This window comes from Myodes glareolus, chromosome 16 (genome assembly GCF_982192425.1).
Source record: "Myodes glareolus chromosome 16, mMyoGla1.1, whole genome shotgun sequence".
In the NCBI taxonomy this organism is placed as follows: domain Eukaryota; kingdom Metazoa; phylum Chordata; class Mammalia; order Rodentia; family Cricetidae; genus Myodes; species Myodes glareolus.
In genome coordinates, this window is record NC_142041.1 from 16,907,447 (window position 1) to 16,931,573 (window position 24,127).

The 24,127-nt window shown below is 46.8% G+C and overlaps 1 protein-coding gene across 14 annotated transcripts in view; it reads left to right on the top strand.

Moving 5' to 3' along the window:
* Susd1 (sushi domain containing 1) overlaps positions 1-24,127 on the top strand; it is a 122,942-nt gene that overhangs the window by 85,690 nt on the left and 13,125 nt on the right. For 7 of the 14 annotated variants that reach the window (XM_085677092.2, XM_085677096.2, XM_085677093.2 and 4 more), the window contains 4 exons: positions 5,984-6,075; positions 7,390-7,576; positions 17,469-17,565; positions 20,705-20,963. In XM_085677092.2, coding sequence (XP_085533218.2) covers positions 5,984-6,075; positions 7,390-7,576; positions 17,469-17,565; positions 20,705-20,963 — 635 coding nt within the window. Of the gene's footprint in view, positions 1-5,983; positions 6,076-7,389; positions 7,577-17,468; positions 17,566-20,704; positions 20,964-21,944; positions 22,817-22,846; positions 22,904-24,127 lie in introns of those variants that run through there. The other 7 variants (XR_014997264.2, XM_085677103.2, XM_085677104.2 and 4 more) reach the window with 4 other exon arrangements.

Here is a 24,127-nt window from a genome sequence, read left to right on the forward strand (position 1 = left end):
AGGCAGGCCAAAGAAGCCATGGGGACCAAGCCGGCAAGCACACCCCTCCATGGCCTCTTCATCAGCTTTGGCTACAGATTTCTGCCACATTTTGAGTTCATTTGATGATCTGGAAGTGTAAGACAAATAAACCCTTTTTCTCCTATATTAATCAGAGTTCTCTAGAGTAGCAAAACTTATAGAATGAATATGTGTGTGTGTGTGTGCGTGTGCGTGTGTGTGTGTATTTACGTGTGTGTGTGTGTGTGTGTGTGTGTGTGTGATTTATTAGAATCACTTAAAGTCTATGGTTCAACAAATCCAACAATGGCAGGCCATGAATTCCCAAGAAGTAGGCCCTAATTCCAGTCAAGGAAAGGACCTGATAGCAAGGCAAGAGCAAAGGCTTCCTTCTTCCACGTCCTTACATAGGCTTCCTGCAGAAGGCGTGGCCCAGATTAAAGCTGGGTTTTCCTGCCTCAAGATCCTAATTAAAGACTTGTGTCTTCCTGCCTTAAGATCCAGATCAAAGATGTGAGTCTTCCTGCCCCAAAGGTTCGGACTAGAAGTGGATTCACCCACTTCAAACCAAGCAAAATGTCTCTCACGGGAGACATTTGTGCCCTCCATTTCTCGACTGTCGTTCATTCCAGATGTAGTCCAGGTGGCAATCAAGAATAGCCATCACAGCCCCCAACTTGCTTTTTCGTTATGGAGTTTCACTGCAGCAATAGGAGCCCTAATTAGGACGCTGTGTGTGCTAAGCTGCTTTTCTGTTCCCGTGATAAGACACCAAGGCAGCTTATGGAAGGAAGGATTGACTTGGGCTTATAGATCCAGAGGGATAAGAGCCTGTCACAGTGGGGAGGCATAGTAGTAAGCCCCAGGCGTGGTGCCAGGAGTAAGAAAGTAAGAGCTTGCATCTTCAAAAGCGAGCTGGAAGCAGAGAGAGCAAGCTAGAATTGACGTGACGCTGCTGTACCACCTAAACCTTTCTGAATAGCATCGCCGACAGGGAACCGAATGGGAGAGAGTCTCATTCAAACGGCCACACGATACAAGCATGAGGACCAGCGTTCAAGTCTGTAGAACCTGAGTAATCAGCCAGCATACTCATGTGTATACCCATAACCATAGCACTGTGGGGGCTGGGGCCAGGCCAGGAGGGTCTCTGGGGCTTGTTGACTACCGGCATAGGTACGGGTTCAGCGAGAGATGCTTTGTCAGGGCAATATGGTGGAAACTGATAAGTTAAGATCCCTGAAGTCCTCCTCTGGTCTCCGCACACATGGGGACCCCTCATCCCCACCCACTGCAGGCACTGGTGCTGCAATTAAAAAGCGAGAAGTCTTAGACAGAAAGCATAAATATATTTTAAGAATATTTCATCAAGTTCTGTTACATTTTCGTTTATAACATGATAAAAAAAATTAGTGTTTACTTGGATCCGAAAAGCCCTTTCAAGCAGCATAATTTGGTAAGATAAGAAAACACTAATGATTGCTCATCGGGTAGAAGGTTTTCTTTTTTAATCATATTCGAGATCCTGGTGTCTCATAAAAGAATGTTATCGTATATTTGATGAGTTATGGCTGATCTCTGCATACGTAGGCAGGCCCCACGTCTCTGTAAAACTGAGTCTCAGGAGTGGGGCTTCCACGGTACGGTGCTCATCAATCTCAAAAATCACAGAGATTGTGTCCTTTCCACGCAGACTAATAGTAAATGAAATCTTGCTAGGAAACCGTTTTCACTAGCGTCATACATGACCACTCTGAGGGTTTGAGAGTCCAGGAAATAACAACTGCTTTCATCTGGGCTAGGGACTGAACCCAGCACCTTGCAAATGGCCGGGCAGCTGCTCTCTGGTGCTGAGCTACACTCCAACCCCTTACTTTATCTTAATTTGGGACTTCGCTGTTGTTTAAAGACCTATTAGACTTTCCCAGGGGTCGCCTGTTCTGTTTTCTCCTATCTGGGTGCCATTACTGGTTGTTGGTACTCTAGTGATCAGGCCGTATTCGTGACTTTTATGTGCCTGTCATCAAACACCTCCACTGAATGACTTAAAGGAGGAAAAGTTTTTGTTTTTTGTCGGGGAGGGGCTTATGGTTCCCGAAGTTTCTGTTCCTCCTGGTGGAGAGGGCATGGCAGAGCAGCGTCCACTCTGGTGGGCGTTGTGGCAGCAGCTGTTCCCGTGGATGCGGCTGGAGCCGAGCAGAGAGCAGGTGGAAGGTAGGGCCAGGCTACAGTTTACACAGACTGTGGCTGCTTCAGCCAGCCAGTTCTCTTTGAATGGTTGGTTGTTTTGTTTTTTGTTTTTTAATCAAGACAGGGTCTCTCTGTGTAACAGCTCAACTCTCCTGGAACTCACTCCGTAGCCCAGGCTGGCCTCAACCTCACAGAGATCCTCCTGCCTCTGCTTCCCAAGTGCTGAGATTTAAGGACTGCACCTCCATACCCAGCCAGCCAGCCAGTTTTTAAGAGCTTGGTGGGGCCCAATATCACCAACAGTTGGGGAGTTACTGTTCAGAGCAGGAACCGGTGGCAGTCATTTCAGATTCAAACTTTCGGATCACCACTTTTTTTTTCAACCCCACTCCCCACCATTGTTTGTGACTTATCTTTCAAACTGGGGTATTGTATCTTCTGCCACACAGAAAAGTTAACTTCCTTTCGTTCATTTTTCTTTTAAATTAATGTTTAGGGGCTGGAGAGATAGCTCAGTGCTTAAGAACATGCTCGTTCACTTCCAGTCCAGTTGGAGTTGGTGAGCTCTCATTAACTCAGGCAAACTGTGTCAGTGGGTGAACCCCTCATGGTCTTAACCTCTTTGCTCATATTCTCATTCCTTCCACTCTTCAACTGGACCTTGGGAGCTCTGGTGAATGAAGGTTCTCTGGTGATATTTAAGATAATCATCAGTCTGACTATAGGGCAAGGCTAATTCAGGCCCCCTCTCCCCTATTGCTTAGGGTCTTAGCTGGGATCATCCTTGTGGATTACTGGGCTTAGTTTTTGACGTGGAGTCTCTCACTGAACCGGGAGCTCACTAATTCAGCTGGCCTGGCTGAATGAACCACAGGGATCCGCCCATCTCCTTGCCAGCCTGCACAGTGGAGCACTCTACCTGGCTTTTTATGTGGGTGCCAACACTTCATTGACCGAGCCACTTTCCACCCCGCCTCCCGCCCCCAGCTTCACATCGCCTTTCCTTAAACTAATCCTGTTTCATAAGATCCTTGTTATTCCTCTGAGCCTGTCTGGAGAATCCAGGCCGATCTCCGGGTCCCAGTCCCCTCCCACCCCCACCCCTCCAGGCCTTGCTGTCTTGTAGGTCACAGGGCCCGGACCTCACATCTGAGGGCATCGCCCAGATGACGGTGCTTTTCCTTGTGCACAGAAAGGAAAGGACTTGCTTTCGTGTTTCACCTGTCTGGATGCATTTTTGCCAAGATCCAGTGACTTCTGTCTGGCTTCCCTGTTGTCTTCAGTTTGCTGTGCTCTTCCTTCTCTGGGATTTTCCTGGCACCCGTGTCCCTTTCCTGCTTTCATTTTGGCGTTTGCCCCTCATTGTCTTCTTGCTTCTTGTCTAGAATGTCCTGACTAATACCAAATAATAGCCCCGAGACCAGACATCCTTGTTGGTAATTTCACAAGAAATTGCCTAATGATTTTGCCACTGAGCATGGTAAATTCTAATAAACACGATTAAGCTAAAGGGATTCTGAGAAGTTGAGTCCTTGTAAACCAGGATTTTAAGTCAGGAATATATTTAAATGTAGTTGCCATTATGAATATAAAAGTAACCGCGTAGTCTCTTTTATCCTGCTAATGGCTTTTCCAGTAATGAGTGTGGATTCTGGGAATCCATTTTTCTTGGGCATGCTGTTTTGTTTTGTGAACTGTGTGTTGGACCCTTAAAGGCACATGGGCCTGCCTACATTTTGGCGGCAGTCCAACAGACGGGAGTCCAACGGGGTTTCAGGTGTCTGACCTCCATGACTACGTGACAGTCAACCTGTGAGCTGATATGTTCATACAGTTTTACTCAAAACTAAAAAACAACCGGGTATGCTGATATGCACCTTTAATCTCAGCACTTACTTAGAAAGCAGAGGCAGGTGGATCTCTTTGAGTTCCAGCCTAGCCCGGTCTACATAGTGAGACCCTATCTAAAAAAGTTAAATTGAAATTTTATATGTGTTGAGTGTTTTGCACCTGTGTGTATGTATGTGTGGCATGTGTGTGCCTGGTGCGCACGGAGGTCAGAAGAGGGTATTGGATTCCCTGAGACAGGAATTGCAGATGTCTGGGAGCCACCCTGTGGAGGCTGGGAACGGAACTCAGGTCCTCTGCAGGAGCAGCAAGTGCTCTTAACCGCTGAGCCATCTCTCCAGCCCCTATTGGCTGCTTTGTACTTCTGAGTGTGTATTAGGAAGGGAGTTTGGCATAGACCGTTGAATGTTTGCTTTGCCATCCCCTGGACAGCTTAGACATCGTGAATCATCTGGTTACACTGAGTGAATTGGAAAACATTCTACTTTGTGCGTGACCTCGAACTGGTGGGATAGTATTGTTCATACTGGAGCCTTTGACTGGGCCTGCAGCTCATTAGTAGGATGCTTGCTAGCGTACGTGAGGCCCTGGGTTGAACTCTAGTACCACAAAAACAAATCAAAACAGGCAATATCATTAGTAATAACACTAAGTAGTTTTGAATACTATGCAGTTTGAATAGGTCCAGAGACCCAGGCCTGTCTCCTGGGTCACTACCTACTCCTGCTTGCTACCCCCATCTTTCCCTTACCTGGTAGTGGGGTTCTGTCCCTCAGACCCGAGGGACTTCCCTGCTGTCTTGGCAGCATCTGAAGTGAGGCTGTGACTTGTCGAGCATGTTTTCTCTTTGTAAACGTGCTCAGCCCACACAGGAGGGTCAGTCACATCTACCAACTCAGCTTCATTCATAGGAACCTGTCAGGTCAGAGGTTTGCCCAGGATAGCCCTGATTCCCATGGGGCTTCCCTTCCAGGTGCTTGGGAGTTGTCTTTCAGCCTTAGTCGCTGCAGGGTTCCTATGAATCTGCCTAGCGTTTCAGCTGTGTTCTGTCCAGTCTCGGGGGGCCTCGTGGCAGTCGCCCCCGATACCAGGGTTTGCGGTAAGGAAGGTGGTCTGGTAGCTGTGCATCTGGACCAAATCGTACGAGGCCGTGCGTTAGAGTTTAGATCGATGAGCATGAAAATCAGCAGATTTTGAGAACATGATGTGGATATGCAAGTCAGGGGAAACCCACTTTATCACAAAGGCCGGGCTGCTTGAGGTAGCAGTTTTCACTTCCTCGAGAGAGATTCTCTTACTGAGACGCTCCCTTTAGTTCAAAATTTCAAACTGATTCCCCGTTTGTCCCAATGATTTCTAAAGCCCATGGCAACTAGTTCTAACTTAAACTTAGTAAACCAAGGTTGACAGTGTCTAGTCTAAACCTAGTAAACCAAGGTTGATGGTGACTAGTCTAAACTTAGTAAACCAAGGTTGACAGTGACTAGCCTAAACCTAGTAAACCAAGGTTGATTGATGGTGATTAGTCTAAACCTAGTAAACCAAGGTCGACAGTGACTAGTCTAAACCCAGTAAACCAAGGGATTGACAGTGACCAGTCTAAGCCCAGTAAACCAAGGTTGACGGTGACTAGTCTAAATCTAGTAAACCAAGATTGACAGTGACCAGTCTAAACCTAGTAAGCCAAGGTTGACGGTGACTAGTCTATATATTTTAAGAGGGATGCTCTGGCTGGGTATCTTTAGTTCTTAGATCCTTCCCAGGACCCATTTACTTAAACATGGACACGTGTTCCTTGAAAGCAGCTGCCCTGACTTCTGAATCAAAATCCTGCTGAATCCGTCCTATGTAAATGCTTTCCCTGGGAAAATATTTCAATGAAGAGTTAGTGGTTTTGTGTTGTTTTTCCATGCTGTGTAAATCCAGTTCTTTCTTTCCTCCGCAGCCAAACAAACCATCACGAATATTTCAGTATATAATGAAACCTGCCTAAGATGGGAAAGCCTGGAGACGGCCAATGTGGAAGAGCTGTATTTCGTAAGTTTCTAAAATCTGCCTTGCTTGCAGATGTGCACTCTGTGGAAGGTTTAAAACCTTCCTAGCTGGGGCTGGAGAGACGGCTCAACTGCTCCTTCAGAGAACCCAGGTTCAATTCTCAGCTCCCTCATGGCAGCTCCTAATCATCTATAACTCCAGTTCCAGAAAATTCACTACCCCTTTCTGACCTCTGTGGGCACCAGGCATGCAGACATAGACATGCATGTATGTAGGTAAAACACTCACACATATAAAATAAAATGAATACAGCTAAAAGAAATTTTTCTGATCTACAAGACTAAAAAAACGTGCTTGTATCTGCCATTGGCAGAAGGTGTATCATGGTGACTGAATGAGGAACAGTGAAGAGCCCCTTCCGCTGCTTGTCTGCAATGGACTCCTTGGGAGTGGTAAGAAAGCGCGGACATTTCTTGAGTTGTGTATCTTGGTGCAGAATTGACGCTCAGGAAGAGTGTCTGGTAGGAGTCTGGTTATCTGTGGTCACGCTGGTGTCTCCGCAGAGCCCAGGGTCTATGTGTGTTGCTCAGACAGTTAAAGGGAACCTGGGAAGCTAGAAGATTCCTGAATGTATTCCCAGAAAAGCTCTCCAGCTTCAGCTACTGGATGTCACCAGAAGGAGTTCCCTAATCAGGTTGTGCCTGGTTAGATTCCTGATTTTCTCTCTAGGGAAATGTTCTTTGGCCGTGCTTCTGTGGTCTTGCCAGCAGGCTTCCGCGCTGTGTGTGCAAGGATAGAAATAGAAAGGAACAAGCTGCCTGTGGAGGAGCCTCTGAGATTTGCTTGTTTATTTTTGAGACAGTTTTACTATGTGTCCTGGGCTGGCCTTTCTAGACCAGCTTGGCACAAGAGTGTTCGTTGCTCTTCAGAAGCTTGGTTCCCAGTACCCACACCCAAAGCTCACACCAATCCAGGGGATTCAGTGCCTCTTTGGGCCTCATGGACACCTGCACAGAAGCACACACCCCCCACTCCCCACACACATAAATAAAATATAAATAATTCTAGCCTCTTGAGGACTGTGATTACAACCATCAACCAGAATGATCAGTTGTGTCTACTCTTACTATAAAATATATGCATTGTCCTCATGGTGTTATAATCACTATCTATACAAATATGTATAGTGTTGAGAATTTACTGTTAACTTATTGTTGCATTTACTTCTTGAAAAAGCTCTATAGCAGAGAGGGGGAAAGCAGAGGGTGGGGAGAAAACTCCTGGAAAAAGCGTAGGTCTCAAGGCATTCAGAACCTTCAAACCAGTGTTCTACCTTGTGACGGTTTTATCTTTCAGTTCCGCATTTGGAGCCAGAGATGGTATCAGAAGGCATTTGTTCTGGAAATAGTCTTTAACATCACCAGTAGCAGCCAGGCCCCTGAGATCTGCCTGGACCTGCATCCGGGTACCAACTACAACGTCAGCCTTCAGGCGGTGTCTTCAGCACTTCCTGTGGTCGTCTACCTGACAACCCAGATAGCAGGTAACTCTCAAATAACAGCATTTGGATTAATGAAGTTACCACAGAGCTGTTGGAAGCCCACATACTACTATAGCTTTCTGTCGTGATCAACAAAGCTTGAAGGAGAAGGGAGGGATGAAACAAAATGTCAATTAAATTTAGATAGTATAAATAACCTGTGAGTTAAGTCTCTTCTGGGTGTTTGAAACAGTTAAAGCATTCAGCTAGCGTTCCAATGGTAGTGAAATGGCCCGGTGGTCAAATTGCTCTCTCTCTAAGCATTGGGGGACCTGGAACTCACATAAAAAGTCAGGCATGTAACTCAGCGCTGGGGTGAAAGATACCAAGACTTACTGATGAGGTAACTAACTGAATCGGCAAGCTCCAGGCTCAGTGCGAAACTGTGTCTCAAAAAATAAGACTATGGTTCTGCAGTAACTGCCACTAAGCCTGAGACTGGGATTTTCCCCTGGAGCCCACACGGTGGAGGACAGAACCCATCCCTCTAGTTGTCTTTTGACTCACACACACGTGCGCACACACTCACACAGTGGACGTAGCAATAGACTTCTGGCACAACTGCCTTAGGTGGAGCTTAGGCCAGGAACATACCAGGCCCTCTCCATCTATACCCCCAGTAAATTGCCTTCTGCTAACTTCTCCCTGGTGTCTTCAAGTCTTTGAGCCCTGATCTCCAGCCCAAATGTAGCTTCCTGCTTTTTGTCTCAGTGAGAAATTAAAAATGCTGAGTGGAGACGCATTTATCCACACCTCCCATTCCTGCCTTGCTTCCTATTGTGTTCCTTCCTATTCACAGCTGTTCCTATTGCCTTCCCTTGTGTCCCTCTTCCTATTTACAGCTGCTGCCCCCTAAAGTGTGTGCTGGATCCCGTCTCTTCTTGCCAACTTCCGTCCACTGCAGAATTATCCCTAAGGCTACCAAGGCCGTTTGCAACAACTTGTTTAGCAATGAGCCCACGCCCACGCCACCCCCAGCTCCTTTGCCTTCTTCGGCCTTCCATCATATTTCCTGTATAGCCCAGGCTGGCTCCAACCACGTGATCCTCCTGCCTCGGCCTTCCAGGTGTTAGGGTTGCAGGCTGTGCACCACGGCTTGTGTGGCTGTTTCTCCCTGCTTTCACTCGTGACTGTTGCTCTCCGCCGCAAACTGTGACCTTAGCTTTCACCCTACTTTTAAAAGGATCGCTTAGCAGCTACGGTGCCTTCTAGAGAGTAAGAATGTGGCTGTGCCTGCTCACAGGTCTCCTGTGAGTTCTAAAGCTAGACTAGAATCCAATTTTTTTCTTTTAGCATAGAACTTGTACTCCAACCCTGGACCACCTCCTTTAATTCGATACCCCCCTCATCTCCCTCCTCACCAGGCACCAACTGCCTCCCTCCCTCACCTTCTTGCTTTTTCTTAGAATTGTCCCTGCTCCAGGCTTTTCCATCTGCCGTTAATTCTTCCCTGCATGGTCTCTCTGAGATTTCCCATGAGCACTCCGGTGTGATTGGTCCTACCCTGTCTCACTCTGCTCTGTTTTGCTACAGCTGACCACGGATTGGGTGGTTTACAAAGATTCGTTTTCTTCAGCCCATTGTTTGGATGTTGGAAAGTGTGGGCTGGAGGGCAGCATCTGGTCAGAGGTAGTGAGGACCTTCGTGCTGGGCCATGACCTGGCAGAGGTATCACATGGTGAGGTTTTCCTCAGACCAGCTCTCCAGATAATCCATGAATCCACAAATGGATGAGCCCACCACAAGGACAAGGCCCTCAAGACTCCATCACCTTCCCAAAGTCCCACTTTTCAAACACTGCTAATATATGGTTTTGACTTTAGGCATATGATATCTGGGGATCATATTTAAACCACAGCACCCTTGGAAAGGCCTCACCTAACCATCTTTCCAAAACCCCCCTCCTCATTCTCCACCCTATTACTTTCCTTTAAAGAATTTTAAGCTCATGTTTATGGATGCTTTGTTTGCATGGATATCTGTACCCCAGAAGAGGTCATCGGATCCCATGGGACTACAGTTATAGATGATTGTGAACTGCCATATGGGTGTGGGGAATTGAACTCAGGACCTCTAGAAGAGCAGCTAGTGTTCCTAACCCCTGAGTCATCTCTCCAGCCCCCACCCTATTACTTTCTTTCACTCACCCTTCTTGTTTTTTGGATCTTAAAAATTGTTTTTTTTTAATCTTTCTCTCCCTCTGAAAATGGAGGTTTTGAAAGCAAAGGTTTTTTTTCCCCCTCTTTGTTCGATTCTATCTTGAATTCCTCAACAAGTGCTAATGACACGTAGCACAATAAATCCATATTTGTCAAATAACGGCCGGGGGTAATTGATGCTGAGGAGTCAGATCTTATATCAAGAGAAATTCGGAGGATCTTGAGCTGGAGATAAGTGATGCTCAATTGAGAGTTTATAGAGCAGAGTAACTCCCATCTCCTAGTCTCTGGTCCTTCTCAGACTTGCGTGGGTTTTACCGCTTTAAGAATATTTCAGTTATACCTCATGGTTTTTGTTCTCTGTATGTGCAGCAGGAGGGGGCTGGCCATGGATCATATGTACGTCAGAGGACATCTTGCAATAGGTATTTTGTCTTTGTTTATGTATTTTTTACCTTGTTTTGAGACTACATGTCACACAGTGTCCTATGCCTGTGCTCATGGCCACCAGAGGGCACTGTTGAGCTGTTCAAGTTCATGGGGACAGTGCAGCCAGTTGAAGTGCCCTGAGATCACGGCTATTATATGAACTTTGTTTTAGAATTGGCAGGTTTTTGGGGGTTTTTTCTTTAGTTTTTGTTTTTTTCTTAGCATTAAAATTCAAATTGGTAAGTGTTTATTAAAAAGCTGAGAGCAGGAAAAAACCCCTTTCATCCCATAAAACCGAGAGAAAAGAGACTCCGATAATGCTGATATGAAAAGACACTCCAGATGTGTGGGGCACTGTTTCAGCAAAGCCAGGAACTTTCACATGTTACCAGAAATGCTAGGTTAAGGATTTGAGTCCGGAAAACAGAGCGGATGCTTTCCCAGAAGAGAAGCGGATGGAATTTCTCTTCGGTGAGCCTCCCATCAAAAACTAAATCTTGCTGATGGGAACGAGATGAACACAAGAGCTTTAAATACAGCGCTGACCTCAGAGGAGATGAAGAGGAATGTCGAGGGGGCAGAGGCACAAGAGGCAGAGAGAGGGTGCTGACTGGGGGTGGGAAGAGGAGATAAGGGAAGTTGCTGGCTCCCTGTGTGTGTACTAAGGCGGCCCACTGAGCAGAGTTCTTCAGAACAGGCTGGTTCATGCCCGTCTTTAGGGGCCGGGAAGAGAACAAACAAGCTTCCGTCTTTGATGTAGACCCCAGAGAGGCAGAAGGAAGCGTCCTCGCATGCCGCATGCCGTTTGTACTGTTTTCTTGTTGAATCTACGAGCTTATAAGCAAAATTTTCTTTTCATAGAGACAAGACAGGAAACCAGAGAAGGCTTAAGTGGTGGTGGTGGTGGGGGTTGCTTCGGAGAGGGTGGGGGAAGGAGAGAACAAAAGCAAGTGTCCTCGTGAATGGGATGGTAGACTACAGTTGTCCCACGTGACGCGACACATTGGAAGTCAGTCATTTCTCGTGGAACCAAGGAAGCTGGAGGAGAAAAGGGAAAAAGGATGGAAGTTTCTATGTTTGACTTCAATGCTAACACTGGCAACTTGCGTGGGAAGTTTCCCGTCTCTGCTGGCTTTTGTAATAAGAAAGAGAAGGCAGCCAGCACTTCCTGCCCTCTCTGCCCTGCCTCTGGCACCCCTTTCCCATCACCGAGCGACACTGGGGGGCATCATGCAGGGCTCATTCTCCTGAGTTGTTCTCCCAGACTTCTGTTCCATTCGGGGTGACCACCAGCTATCGAAGGGTTCTGTACCTGATGTCCCCATTGTCCCTAACTTGTTCCAGGGTACCTCAGTGATCTGGGAAAGTCGCCCTGGTGTCAGCGGGGTTAAAGTTACATTAGAAGTCTGGGTAGGGATTGGCTTTCGCTAGTCTCTTTTCCTTTCCAAGCCCTTGGTAAATCAAAGCTCCTTGATTCCTGGAGACATAGTCTGGGGTCAGGCCAGAAGCTCCCATGCTTCTGTAGCCCACGCACTTCTCCCAATTCCCTGAAATATCCCGGTTCCTTTCCATTCCCAGATCTCCAAAGTAAATGGCTCAGTAGACTTGGACATCTCTCCTCTCCACTCACTCGGTTCCCATTAGTCTTCATCGAGACCAGATGACCCACTGTGGAAGGAAATGGGCTATTTGGGTCACTTTCTTGCATAGACTTTATAAAATGTGTACAAGACCAGGTGTCCCAGCCTTTAGTCCCAGCATATCTGACTTCAAGGCCAGTTTGGTGTGTGCAAAGCAAGTTCCAGGACAGCTAGGGCTGCTTGGAGAAACCCTGACTCAGAAAAACAAAACAAAAACAAAACAAACAAAAAAGTGCACGTGAAGGCTTCCTCAGATCAGAACCCTAAACACCAGAGTTGCTGTAGGTGTGATGGGTGTGACAGGACCATGCTGACACCCAGCTCTTGAATGTGTGATGGGTGTGGCAGGACCATGCTGACACCCAGCACTTGAATGCAGGCAATATTTATGAACTGGTTATGCACAAATACCTATGCAAAATGCTGAGAGGGGTGTAGAGGGCTGAACCTCACAGCTGTGCGGGCGGGGAGGCTTGTCTGACCTTGTGCTGGTGACCTCTGGTGGGCGGTCCCAGTCGTGTTTCCCGTGAGCTTTGTGCGTTGTGGTTGCACGGAGCCAGCCTGTAGTTTAGCAAAGAAGCATCTTCATTTTTCTTCCTATCCTTTTATTGTAGAAATCGCGGAAAGGCAGCGTTATGCCAAGTTCTCAGGCAGCAGAATTATGTTTTAATTTAATCCTTTGTACTCACATCATAAAATTGGGGCCTTTGCTTAACTTTTAATACAAGTAAAATTTCCTTTGTTGTTTTTTTTTTAAATCATTGTCATACGTTTTAGGTGAAAAAAATTAAAACATTTGCATTTATAGCATCTCCTTTTATTGATTTAGTGATTTGCTTATTTTAGCAGTATTAATCATTAGATATATATTATATACTTCCCATACCAAGATAATTTATTTTTTAATTTTTTTTTCATTATTTTTGACATTTAGGCATTTTAACGTATTATGGTATATGTATGGGTGAGCATGCATATATGTGTGTCTGAGAGAGAGTGTGTGTGTGTGTGTGCATGTGTATACATGTCTGTAAGTATGGAAGCAAGAAATTGACTTGTATATTTTTCTTTTGTATTCCACATTTTTATTTATTTATTTATCTTTAGGGAGAACTTTGAGCTCAGTATTTTGACAAGACTGGTTAGCCAGGTAGTTCCTGCCTCTTCTGCTTTCCCCAGCCCCTAGCACTGAGGTTATGAATACACTGTCACACCTGGCTTACGCATGGCTGTCAGGGACCCAAACTCAGATCCTGAGCAATGGGGAAATCATTATATCTATCGTTATATCTATCATTATATCTATTATATCTATTATTATGTCTATCATGTGTCTCTCTAGCCAAACAGAGATTTGAAAATTTCATGTGACAAATTCTACTGATATCTTAGTTTTGTCCTCTAACGATGCCAAGAAAAGATGTTTCCCCATCTCTGAAATTTAGGCTAATTTTTGTTCTCTAGTATTTCCTTACCTTTGTAATAATCTAGGCTCATTTGGACCGTGTTCTGACTTAATCTACGTGGGAATTTTCGTCTCCTCGATACTTAAGCCACCTCCCTCTCATCTTTTGAAATAGTGTCTGTGTTACATTCTCAGCTTGCTGAGTTGTGGTTTCCTGGGTTGCATGCTCTTCCCTGTTCTATATCTGTAATTTTGTCGTTACTTTTCTCTGGTCTCTTCGAGGCTTTCTTACACTGTCACCCCCGATGTCCTTTAGTGGTTTGCTTCTAGCAGAGAATTGAAGTTACTGAAGCTTCTGAACAGTATGGAAGCCTGCGTCTGGCCTTGCTTCCGCACCACGTGCTCAGGGCAAAGGCTGCATTTCCTACCCCAGATAGGGCTGTCCTGTTTCGCTTTGCTCTGAGTTTGATGTAGTTTAGATCACTAAGAAGAATCATGGAAACGAGAGCGGATTTGCCCAGGACAGCAACTTGGGAGCTGAGGAACAACACTGGATAACAGAGCAGGAAGTCATTTCAAAGTGTGGTGAGAACGGCATGCTGAGGTTCAAGCCTCTACATTTCGTGGGAATGATAGGGTGTGGAACAGATCGAGTGAGAGGTGGCCCTGTGTGAGCAAGGCAGGAAGCCTCCTAGAAACCACGTGCTGATTGGCTGCCAGATGACAATGGCATCTTCGAAACTGCAAGCCGCATTCCACACTGGGAGCGGAGAACACACACAGCCTTCCTGCTTCTCCCCTCGACCTGCCTGCTCCAAGTCCAGTGAGCTTGGTTCTGTTCCTCTCGAGGATGGAAGGAAGCTGAATTGAAATTGAAAGGGAATTGGGAGACGTCTGAAGGAGAATGGAGGAGCAGCTGAGAAGAGCGTGTGAGAGGTTGAGCAACACCTGTGGTCAGTTTCTCTGGTTGGGCTGAATCACAGGAACCGTGAGATATGGGACCGTTGTTTTACTGTTCCTACTGACCATGGTGATGGCTCTCAGGCCTGAGGCCGAGTCTCAGCTGAAGGGGCTTGGTGCCCTGGCCTGGCCCGCTGCCCTTTCCTTCATTGCTTCTGCAGCCATCATCTTTCTCATAAATGCATCCTGAAATCTCTCTCCGGAGTCCTCTTGTCAGGCCCTCAACAAAAGTATTTTGTGAAGCCTGACCTGTAAGCAGGGCCTGTTCCCAGTGAGTCCCCTTCCTAGGGCTCTTGGCAGTGAGAGACTTGATCTGTGTCCCTGCATCTGGTGACTTCAGGACCTCTTCTAGATTTAATGTGGATTTCTAACTTCCTTCCTGACAGTTCCACACATCCGTCGGTCTCAGCACTAGAGACTGCACAGGAGCTACTTCCAAACTTTCTCCCAGCTCTGCTGAGTGACCTCAGGGTGACTCAAGGCTATAGCAGCAGCCCATGCTCCTCCATCCTCTGTCTTGCATGTTGTTCTACCTCTCTGGTGTGTCTTATACTGGCCCTCTTGAGACCAAAAGCGTTCCTGACCACTGACTTCTGCGCTTTCCCCATTCACCTCTCTTCTGCTCTTCCGCTGAATTTCTAATTCAGATCTTCTTTAGCCCTTTCTGTGGCCTCTTATTTCCTGAACTTTGGATCTGACCTAGGCTTCCCCGTTTCCCCCTGTTATCTGTCCCTACCTCCAGAGCTCGGGTGGTGAGCCAAGGGCTTGGGGATGTGCCTACATTCGCAGCCCTTCTCCCACAAATGCGTGAGAGCTACTTCTGGCTTGCCGCCAGACTTCCCTCCGATGCACACGCAGCTGTGTGTTCTGCCCTTCAGCAGAATATGAGGGTGGCTGGAAGCGTTCTAAAATTAGTCAAGGCTCTTTGGGTTGTAAATGACAGGAACCAACTCAAAACAGCTTAAGCCCGTGGAACGTGTTGGATTGCGGATGGAAGGCCGGGAAGGGCTCTCGCTTGAGGCACAGTAAGATCCGTCACGAATGGGCTGTCAGTGCCCCGTTGTTCTCGCTCCGCTGCTCTGCCTTCTTTCTGCCTGAGGTCGTTGGCACAGACCTGGAAAGATGGGCATTCCTGGCGTATGTGATACTTCAGCTGTGGTCCAAGAGTCAGAAGAAGATGCTGTCTTCTCTCATCATTCTTCCCGATAGTCCTCAGTGTGGGGATCCATAATTCCCAGGGCCTAGGCCAGACAGGGTTTGGAGAACCATGAGTGAGAGCCCCAGAGGAACTGTATGGGAGGGGAGGAGCTGCTGTTAAGAAAATGGCTTCTTAAATTTATCTATTGTTTTTAAATATGACATAAACTGGTGTAATAGCTCAATAGAACTTGTGTTTCAGATTTTGGAAGGGATAAATATGGAGAAGGTCAGCACCTTCTCCTCGAAGACCCCCAACCTGACCATGGGAGATTAACAAAGCATCTTGTAGATGTCGTTAGTCAATGACACAGATCTTTCTTTCTGCACTAAATCTCATTGATTGGCTGATAATCAATCATCTTTCAATGAGAAGCATTAGCATCATCCAGGGTGACATCCTTCAAGCCACTAACTGGTCAGGTCAGGGAGCTCACGCAGCCTCGGTCGCTCGAAGGGACACCAAACATGACAGGCACTGTACTCTTCAGTGTGCTGATGAAGGATCAAAGTGGGCTTAGTTGTTCTTAGTCCCACTTTATAGAGGGGAAGCTAGAGGCAAAAGTCACAGAAGCAAGAGCCTTTGATTTTATCCACTGTGTCGATAGTATATCTGCACCTTCACTTTGCTTCGTCTCTCCGAGGTGAGGTGAGCCACACTGGGGAGACCTCTGGTACGACAGTATTATTGTGAAAACGGAGTCTTCGCCTGGAGTCGGCATGTTGTAAAGTCTTTCTTGAGTCAGTGTCTTAAAAATGAATGTTATTAATTCACTGAGTGGAAGATTTGGTGGAGCCAGGCATTTAAGAGATCTGTAAAGAGGGGTAATTGAGGAAGGTGAACATCAGAGACGGCATTCTCATTCTGCCTCTGCTAGAGGGTGTGGATTCGTGGGCAGAGAACGCACACTCTCAGTTTTCCCATCTCTAGATTGCCTACAGCGTAGATGTCAAGAGTATTAGTCACAGTTGTCCCACCTCTGAGTTTAGGGAAACTTAAAAATATACAGGAGAGAGAGATAGAGGCTGGGAAGGTGGATCTCCAAGTTCAAGGCCAGCCTGGTCTACAGAATGAGTTTCAAGACAAATAGGGCCACACAGAGAAGCCCTACCTCAAAAAAAAAAAAAAAAAAAGTGAAAAAGTGTCTGGTTATCAGTTTTGTTGCTGATGAAACCAATTTGAACTGAGACAAAAGAAAACTTCCTGAAACTCTGCCATCTTAAACTGGCACTCTACGTGGAGAGAGGTTGAGAATGTATGGCAGTTGTAGGCCTGGCTTCGTACCTGCCTGATTCGGTTTGTCTAGTGCGTGCAGGGAGGAAGTGGAGTGGAAACACCTGACTTGTGTCCGTGTGACACCCTGAAAAGAAAAAAGCAGAAGGGAAAGAAAATAAAAAACAAACAAACAAACAAACAGGTGGGGTCAGATGGGGACAACAGCCAAACATAGTCCGCCTCATGACTCCCGTGGATAGAAAGGCAGGGGAGCCTTTCTCAGAACCCTTTGCAGAAGATAGACATTCCCATTGCAGAGATCAAGGTGGAAACAGTGAGAGAGGGAACAAATGTTGGTGTCCCCACATGTTGTCACCTCGGTAGCTTTACTGGGAAGCCTCCATCAAAGTGAAGCCTAGACAGGACGCATCTAGTACGCCATGCCAGTGCCCAATTTGCTCGCCTCATGCTGCACATGATAATATAAATTAGCACATTTATATTATATATATATAAATGTGCTATTTATATATATAAATGTGCTAATATTAGTCATATATATTACATATTAATATATGCTTTCTTAGCTTTAGGCCATTCACCATGTTGCACGACCTACCACTCCCTATTTCCAAACTTTTTATCACTCCACACAAAACCTCTGAGCATTACAGTGAGTTCAGCCCCTTGCCACAACCATCAGTTCTTGGCCGCTATGAACTTGACTCATCTAGATGTTTCCCGAAGGTGGACTCATACAAGAACTGTCGTTTCGGTGCGTGGGTATTTCACTTTCTGGGTTAAAGTCTTTCATGGCATCCTGGAGGACCACTTCTGACTTGATCTGCCCTCCCATTCCCCCGTCTTTTCTCCTTCTTAATGTTTTCAGAGCCCCCACTTCCAGAAGTAGAATTTTTCAGCATCCAAGGAGGGTCTCTACCACACTTCCGGTTGAGGAAAGCCAAGGATGTAAATGGACCTATCAGGTGAGTACCTGTCTTTTCACCACCGCTGCCTAGTGGTCCCACTATGTGAACCTATCAGGTGAGGACCTGTCTTTTCCCCACCGTTGCCTAGTGGTCCCACTATGTGAGTGAGAAGACTTCCCTGTGGGTGGCTGAACTTGGGTTGTTGCATTGCCCAATGCAGCAGGGCCTCTTGCTTTGTTTCCCTGAGCACACACTGGGCTTTTCAGCCCGGTTGCTTCCTTCAAGACCGAGACTTATAAGGGACCAGAGACCAGAATCTGGGCAGCACAGCTCTTGAAATGAAGTGGTCCTGTGGTCACAGACCTCAGTTGACAGCATCAGAAAGTGCCCCTTGCGTGACGGTGGGGACACAAGGATTGTCTCACTTCCCAGAGACAGGATGTCCTCCTTCGTGTCAGGCTGATCTTGGGCGGTCTATGTGTGTGTTTGTGTGTGTGTGTGTGTGTGTGTGTGTGTATGTGTGTGTGTGTGTAGTAGTAGTAGTTGTTGTTGTTTTTGGAAAGGTCATTTAGAGAATTCTTTTTATCTGTTCACATATTGAGTTACAGGCAAGACACGGTGTAGTTGGTGCCCTGCTGGGATTCCAGATGCTGTTAGGATGGAATTAATTTATCTCTGTTGGACCACGGTTTGCTCAGGTTTGCATGTTATTTACAGAGGCCATAGAAGGATTAGGGAAGTTGAATTCATCCCCTCTTCTCAGAGAGGAAGCTTAAGATTGACCTGCGGATGGGAGCCACAGTATCAGGTCAAGGAGTTATGGTGTACATGGCCTGACCTACATGGCCTTTTGTCATTCCTGACCTTTCCGTGTAGTGGCTTTGGTGCAATCAAGGTAAAAATAAATGTGAGATATTCTAAAAGGCAAGTCTGGAGATAGGGTTGCCCTGCTTTCAGACTAGGTTAAGTTCAAGTCTTTTCAGGGACAGACATTGCCCAGACGGCTCTGTTTCTTGATTCCTGGTAAGTTACTGGAAAGTATTGTAATGCTGTTGCTGTAAAGGGAAGAGAAGTCATGGCATCATTGCCTGAACGAATTTACAAGAGCAGATGCGATACTTAAGCCAAATAATTGCGTAAGGCGAAAAGAAAAGCCAAATGACAGCCTACCCATGTGGCAGTGGATCAGCCGATGCTTTCAAAACAGGAAGTGGAGACTGGTGAGTCATCCAGGGAGGGCCGTGGGGAGAAGCCTTTACACACTGGTCAGGTGGTCAGGTTCCAAACCACGGCAACTGCTTCTTTGGCGTCACCGGGGCTGTTTATCAGAAGGTGAGCATGCCATTTCCCCAGCCTGGCTGCCTGGCTAGAGCCGCCGATAGCAGCTTTGCCAGGCCAGAGTCCACTTTGAGTCTTTTGTGTGAACCCTGGCACGGAGCAGGCAGAGCGTAGGCAAGCGATCAGGCCTGTCCCTGGGCTCCCTTGAGGCAAGTGTTTTTTTATCTTTACTAGCCAACAGGAATCCACTGGCATGCTTCATCAGCAGCAAACATTCTCCACTCTAGTCCTGGAGACTTTGATCCAGTAGGCTTGGGATGGGATCTGAGCATTTCTGTAACTGCCAGGCTGAATAGGAAGCCGCTTCCTGCCCTGTGAACGGCGCCTGCCATGGGCAATGTACAGAATCAGCTGGGTGCAGGGAAGCCTTGGACTTGACCATTATCACTTACCTGGCAGGATGAGACAGATCGAGAATGTTTTTCTGGACAGCGTGGGGCTCTTGCCCAGGACCACCATGCCTCCAAGTCCCCAGAAATGCTGTCACAGGTGTTCCCCAGGGGCAATGGAAACCAGTCGATGTTTCTTGTCGCTGCTGGTGACTATTTGTGCGCCCGCAGGTTTTACTCAATCTCTTTTGCTCAGAGGCCTTTTCGGAAAGTGAGTCAGACTCTGTGGAAACCGGGGTCCTAGGGACACCTGATGTGGCTGGATACACAGCATGTGGCTGGAGGCTTTCCAAACACAACAGCTACTGTGGGGGGAGGGGGCTCCCGCTCCTTTAACCTAGTGATTCATGTGCTTTTCGGGAGCAGGAAATGGGGCATTAGGAAAGTGGAACAGGAAGCACGGAATTGGTGGTGAAATAGAATTATGGGGCCTAATGAGTTTTGGAAATCACCCTAATCATATTTGATGCCGATCCAGGCATTTTTTTTTTTATTGAAAATTCAACCGAACCAGCAGTTATGAGGAGTTGATCATAGCGGAAGGAATATGAAAGGACCTGCAGGTGCAAGAGGCAGTCAGTCCTGCAACCCCCACTGCAAAGTTCAGTAGAGATAGATGTTCAGACGTGTGTGACGCCAGAGGGGGGAAATAAAGGATGAGTCGGTAGAAACGGGAAGGGAGGCATGATTCGATCAGGTGCCTTCCATTCCGACACTTCTCATTGGCTGGTTTTTCCCTTTGGTGGATAAATCCGACTAAAATACACGACAGAATGACACCTGACTGTTAGTGTGTTTCCAGGCCCTCATTTTGAGGATTTGTTTTCACCAGATCCATGTGTCTTTTTACTTTCCCAGGGTCCTGTCAGCCTAGATTAACTCATGGTGACTTTTCACCCCTGACCGCTCATCGGGTTGGCGTGAGCCTTGGCATCAGACTCTGAGCTGCAGGGAGTGTAAATCACATGAGTTCTGTTTTAAGTCGCCGCATGACTGTCTGGAGCCGGTTTTCAGACTTAGCACATGCACTGTTGTAGGTGCTTGGCCTCCATGTGACTGCTAAACCCTTCCCGCTGCCAGGCTTCACTTGCCCATGTGGAGCACTGCCATGTGACAGACACAGGCCGTGGGTGCAGGCACCAGTTTCTCCCTGCTGGGGAAGCTGGGCCTTGGACTTAGCTTCTCATCTGGCTGTAGGTAAATTTGGAGGTCGGTGCCTGTTGAAACTGCCAGACACTAAATCCCGTGTAAGCCACCTATTTCTCTTGTCCACGCTTGTGCTTCTAGTGTCTCAAAAGTGCTGATTGCGTAGTGTGAGTTCAAGAAGCCCAAGTACACAGTCCTCCAAACGGGAGCGTGGGGTGGGCTTTATAAAATACACTTCTGGTTAAGGGCCTGAGGAGGAATAAAATCTTCCTTCTTAACCAGGCCCTGGCCAATTTCTCTGCTTTCCCCGCCCCCTCTCTTAGCTCCTACCAGTTGCTAGTCCTTCCCCTGGCCTTGGAAAGCACATTTTCTTGTGGATCTGAAGGCATGACTTCATTTTTTGGCAACACCTCTCTTGCTGGTGGCTATGTGGCTGCAGAAATACTGGCCAGCGATGTTCCAGATGATGTATTGGAGATACCTGTCGGAGACAGGCTGTACTACGGGGAATATTACAACGCGCCTTTGAAACCAGGACGCGATTACTGCATTCTAGTACGGATCACAAGTGAATGGAATAAGGTACAGTTTTTTTCTCTCTTCCCCATGAGATTTAAATAGTTTGAATAACACACACACACACACACACACACACACACACACACACACACACCCTCCCCCCATCTACGATGGACGCCCCTTGGAATAACCACAGAAACATGTGCTTCTCCCCTCATGAGTGCTGTTTCTCTAAAGGGTGGGCGGGTGAGACATGTTAGGTGACAGCCCACACTACTGCATCTGCATTGGGACTGATCTTTGCGCGTATCTCTCGAGCTTCTTCATGAGAACCGGATCCAACAACACCGCTGGAGTCCGAGCTGAAAAGGAGTACTTAGATCAGCTGCTTCCTCTATGCCCTCCCGGGTGGCTGCCTCCCCTCATTTTCCAGGGAAGCAGGAGGGAGTGGCAGACCCCAAAAGAAGGCAGCACTGTCTTGTTTTGCACAGGCCCCATTCTCCCCACCCCACCCCCTCCAGAAAGCCTCATCCCTACCAGCTGTGTATCATTCACTAATTAGCAAATGTAATGAGCTAGGAGAATTCTAAACTTGGTGCAAAACCCTGTGGGTGGGAAACTAGGAAAATTACATAAATACTAAGAAAGCATCTCTTGACAGATACGTTTGAAGCAAAAGTATGTAGCTATCTCAATCGCAAGGCGCTTCATATTTAAAGCAGGCCCTATTGAGTTCCACCTAGAACAGGAGTCTGATGTGCCTGCCACTGTCATGCTGAGAGCAAACCCAGACTCACTTTTTAAGACTTTGTAACAGAGAGGCCAAGGACTAGTTTGTGACAATAACATAGGGAAGCTAAAGGCAAGGATACTCTTCCTCACAATGCTAATGTGACAGGCACCCTCATAGGTGCAAGGTAGTGCCTCGCTCTGATCTTGTTTTGCTTTTCCTTAAAGATTAAGGATGTCAGTCTTCTCAAGTACTTGGTGGTTGTCTCTCCTTTAGCTCATGTGTCTATTCAAACACTTTCCCTTTTTTCACAGGCTGTCTCTGTCCTGGAACTCGCTCTGTAGACCAGACTGGCCTCGAACTCACAGAGATTCGCCTGCCTCTGCCTCCTGAGTGCTGGGATTAAAGGCGTGCACCACCACCGCCCATTTAATTTTTTAAATTGAGTTGTTTGATTTTTTTTTGTTGTTGTTGTTGCTGTTTGGTGTTTGGAGTTCTCTTATAGTTTGGATATTAATCTCTTATGAGATGAAATGGAAAATATTTTCTTCCGTTCTGTTTTTTTGTTTACTATTAATTATGTTCTTTGATGCACAAAAGGTTTAAATGTTGTTGAAGTCCAATTTGTCTATTTTTCTTTTGCTGCCTGTGTTATCGGGGTCACAAGAAGTCACTGGCATGAAACTTCTTATTTGTATTGGCTTCTAGGAGTTTTGTAGCTTTAAGTGTTACTTTTGGGCATTTGATCCATTTTGAGTTAATTTTTACATTTGGCATTAGATACAAGTCTCACCTCGTTTTGGGGTTTTGCTGCTGTTTTTACACATCAACACGACTTGTTGAAAGACCAGCCCCCATTGAATTCTCGATGTTTGTTCTCATTCCTGGCCCAGTTGCTGTAATGATGCAATGCCCTGACAGACAGCAACTTTGAAGCGGAAAGGGTTTCTTCAGCTCACAATTCCAGGCAGCAGCACATTATTTTGGAGAAGTTGAGGCAGGAACCTGAGGCAGCTAGTCAAGGTCACGAGTAGAGAGAGAAGGCATGCATATGTATTATGCAGCAGACTTTGTTTACTATGATGTAGTCCAGGACCCAAACATAGGGAGTGGTGCCACCCATGGTAGGCTGGGTCTTCCCGTCAATTAAAATGATCAAAACAGTCTTACAGACCAGTGTGATCTAGATGGCCCCTCACTGAGATTTTCTTTCTAGGTGATTCTAGATTGCATTGAGTTGACCACACCGCCATTGTAAGTGCTTCTTTCAAAAGCATCTGACATTCATTGCTGGGCGCTAGAGTCTGTCTTTATGGTAGGCACACCCTGTCTTCACAGTATGCTTTGAAAGCATGTCTTCTAACAGCTCCATTTATTTCCTTCTGTATGTCTGTCCTGACTCATTCCTCCATTAAGCCTTGTAGCTAAGGGAGGCGCTAAGAATAATTCTCGTCTCCTTCCTCTTTCATGCCTTCTTCTCTGTTCAGTCACCAGATCCGGTCAGTTCTATCACCTGAATGCCATTTTTTTTTTCCGTTTGTGGAAATGTTTTAATTGGAGATTTGTAGGTACAGTGGTTAATCTGTTGCCCACAATTCCTTACCAATGAGGCCTCATGCTGGGATACCCTCCTCCCCACCATCTGAACACAGGATGGTCATAGACCATGTTCTCATGTTACAAAATTCACATCTCTGGTAAGTTAAGGACTGTGGTACAAAGGAACATTCCATAGCCGGAGTCACTACAGCTTGCTAGAAACATCAGTTACTTTAGAATACTTTAACTATAAAATATATTGAATTTCCATATATTAACCATATACATGTGTACCTATTACTAAATGTAGTCAGTTGTTTGTTACAAAATAAGACATTCTGGGCGAGCAGGCCACACACACACACACACACACACACACACACACACACCAGTCTGAACTCCCCAGGTGAGGCCCCGTGCCACCAACTGCAACTGTCCATCCAAACTCAGTTCCAGACTGTTCTGGTGGCTAAACATACCCACAAGGCGCTGGTAACCCAGTCCGTGCAGGTACCACCAGCTGTGGGAGGACAAGTCCCTCCAACTTCAGAGTGAAGGCTCCTGGCTGCAGACCTGGGCATGGGCCCAGCCCTTCCTTGCTTGGTCCCTGAACTTGAGCCACTGGTGACTGGTTCCCACACCAAGAGTCTTCCAGGGGGTCTCAGGAACAAGTCTGATGGAGACTGTGATCACTGGCTGTGTCCACTGCACCTCCCTGTGCTCTGTAAGCCCCAAGATCACACATCCAGCCTGGCCCAGGCATGGGCTATAGGCCATTGATAGATAAGTTTCTCCCTAGACCAGGTCCAACAGAGTATATGGACAGTGGTCCCTGAGGTCATCCTGTGCCGAGGCCACAACCGGTCTGGTCCCCTGGGTTGCAGGGTGGGACTGAATGCTGGCCAGAAGGTACAGGAGTCATGTGCTCAGGTGCTCTAGACAAGGACCTGCTGTTTGC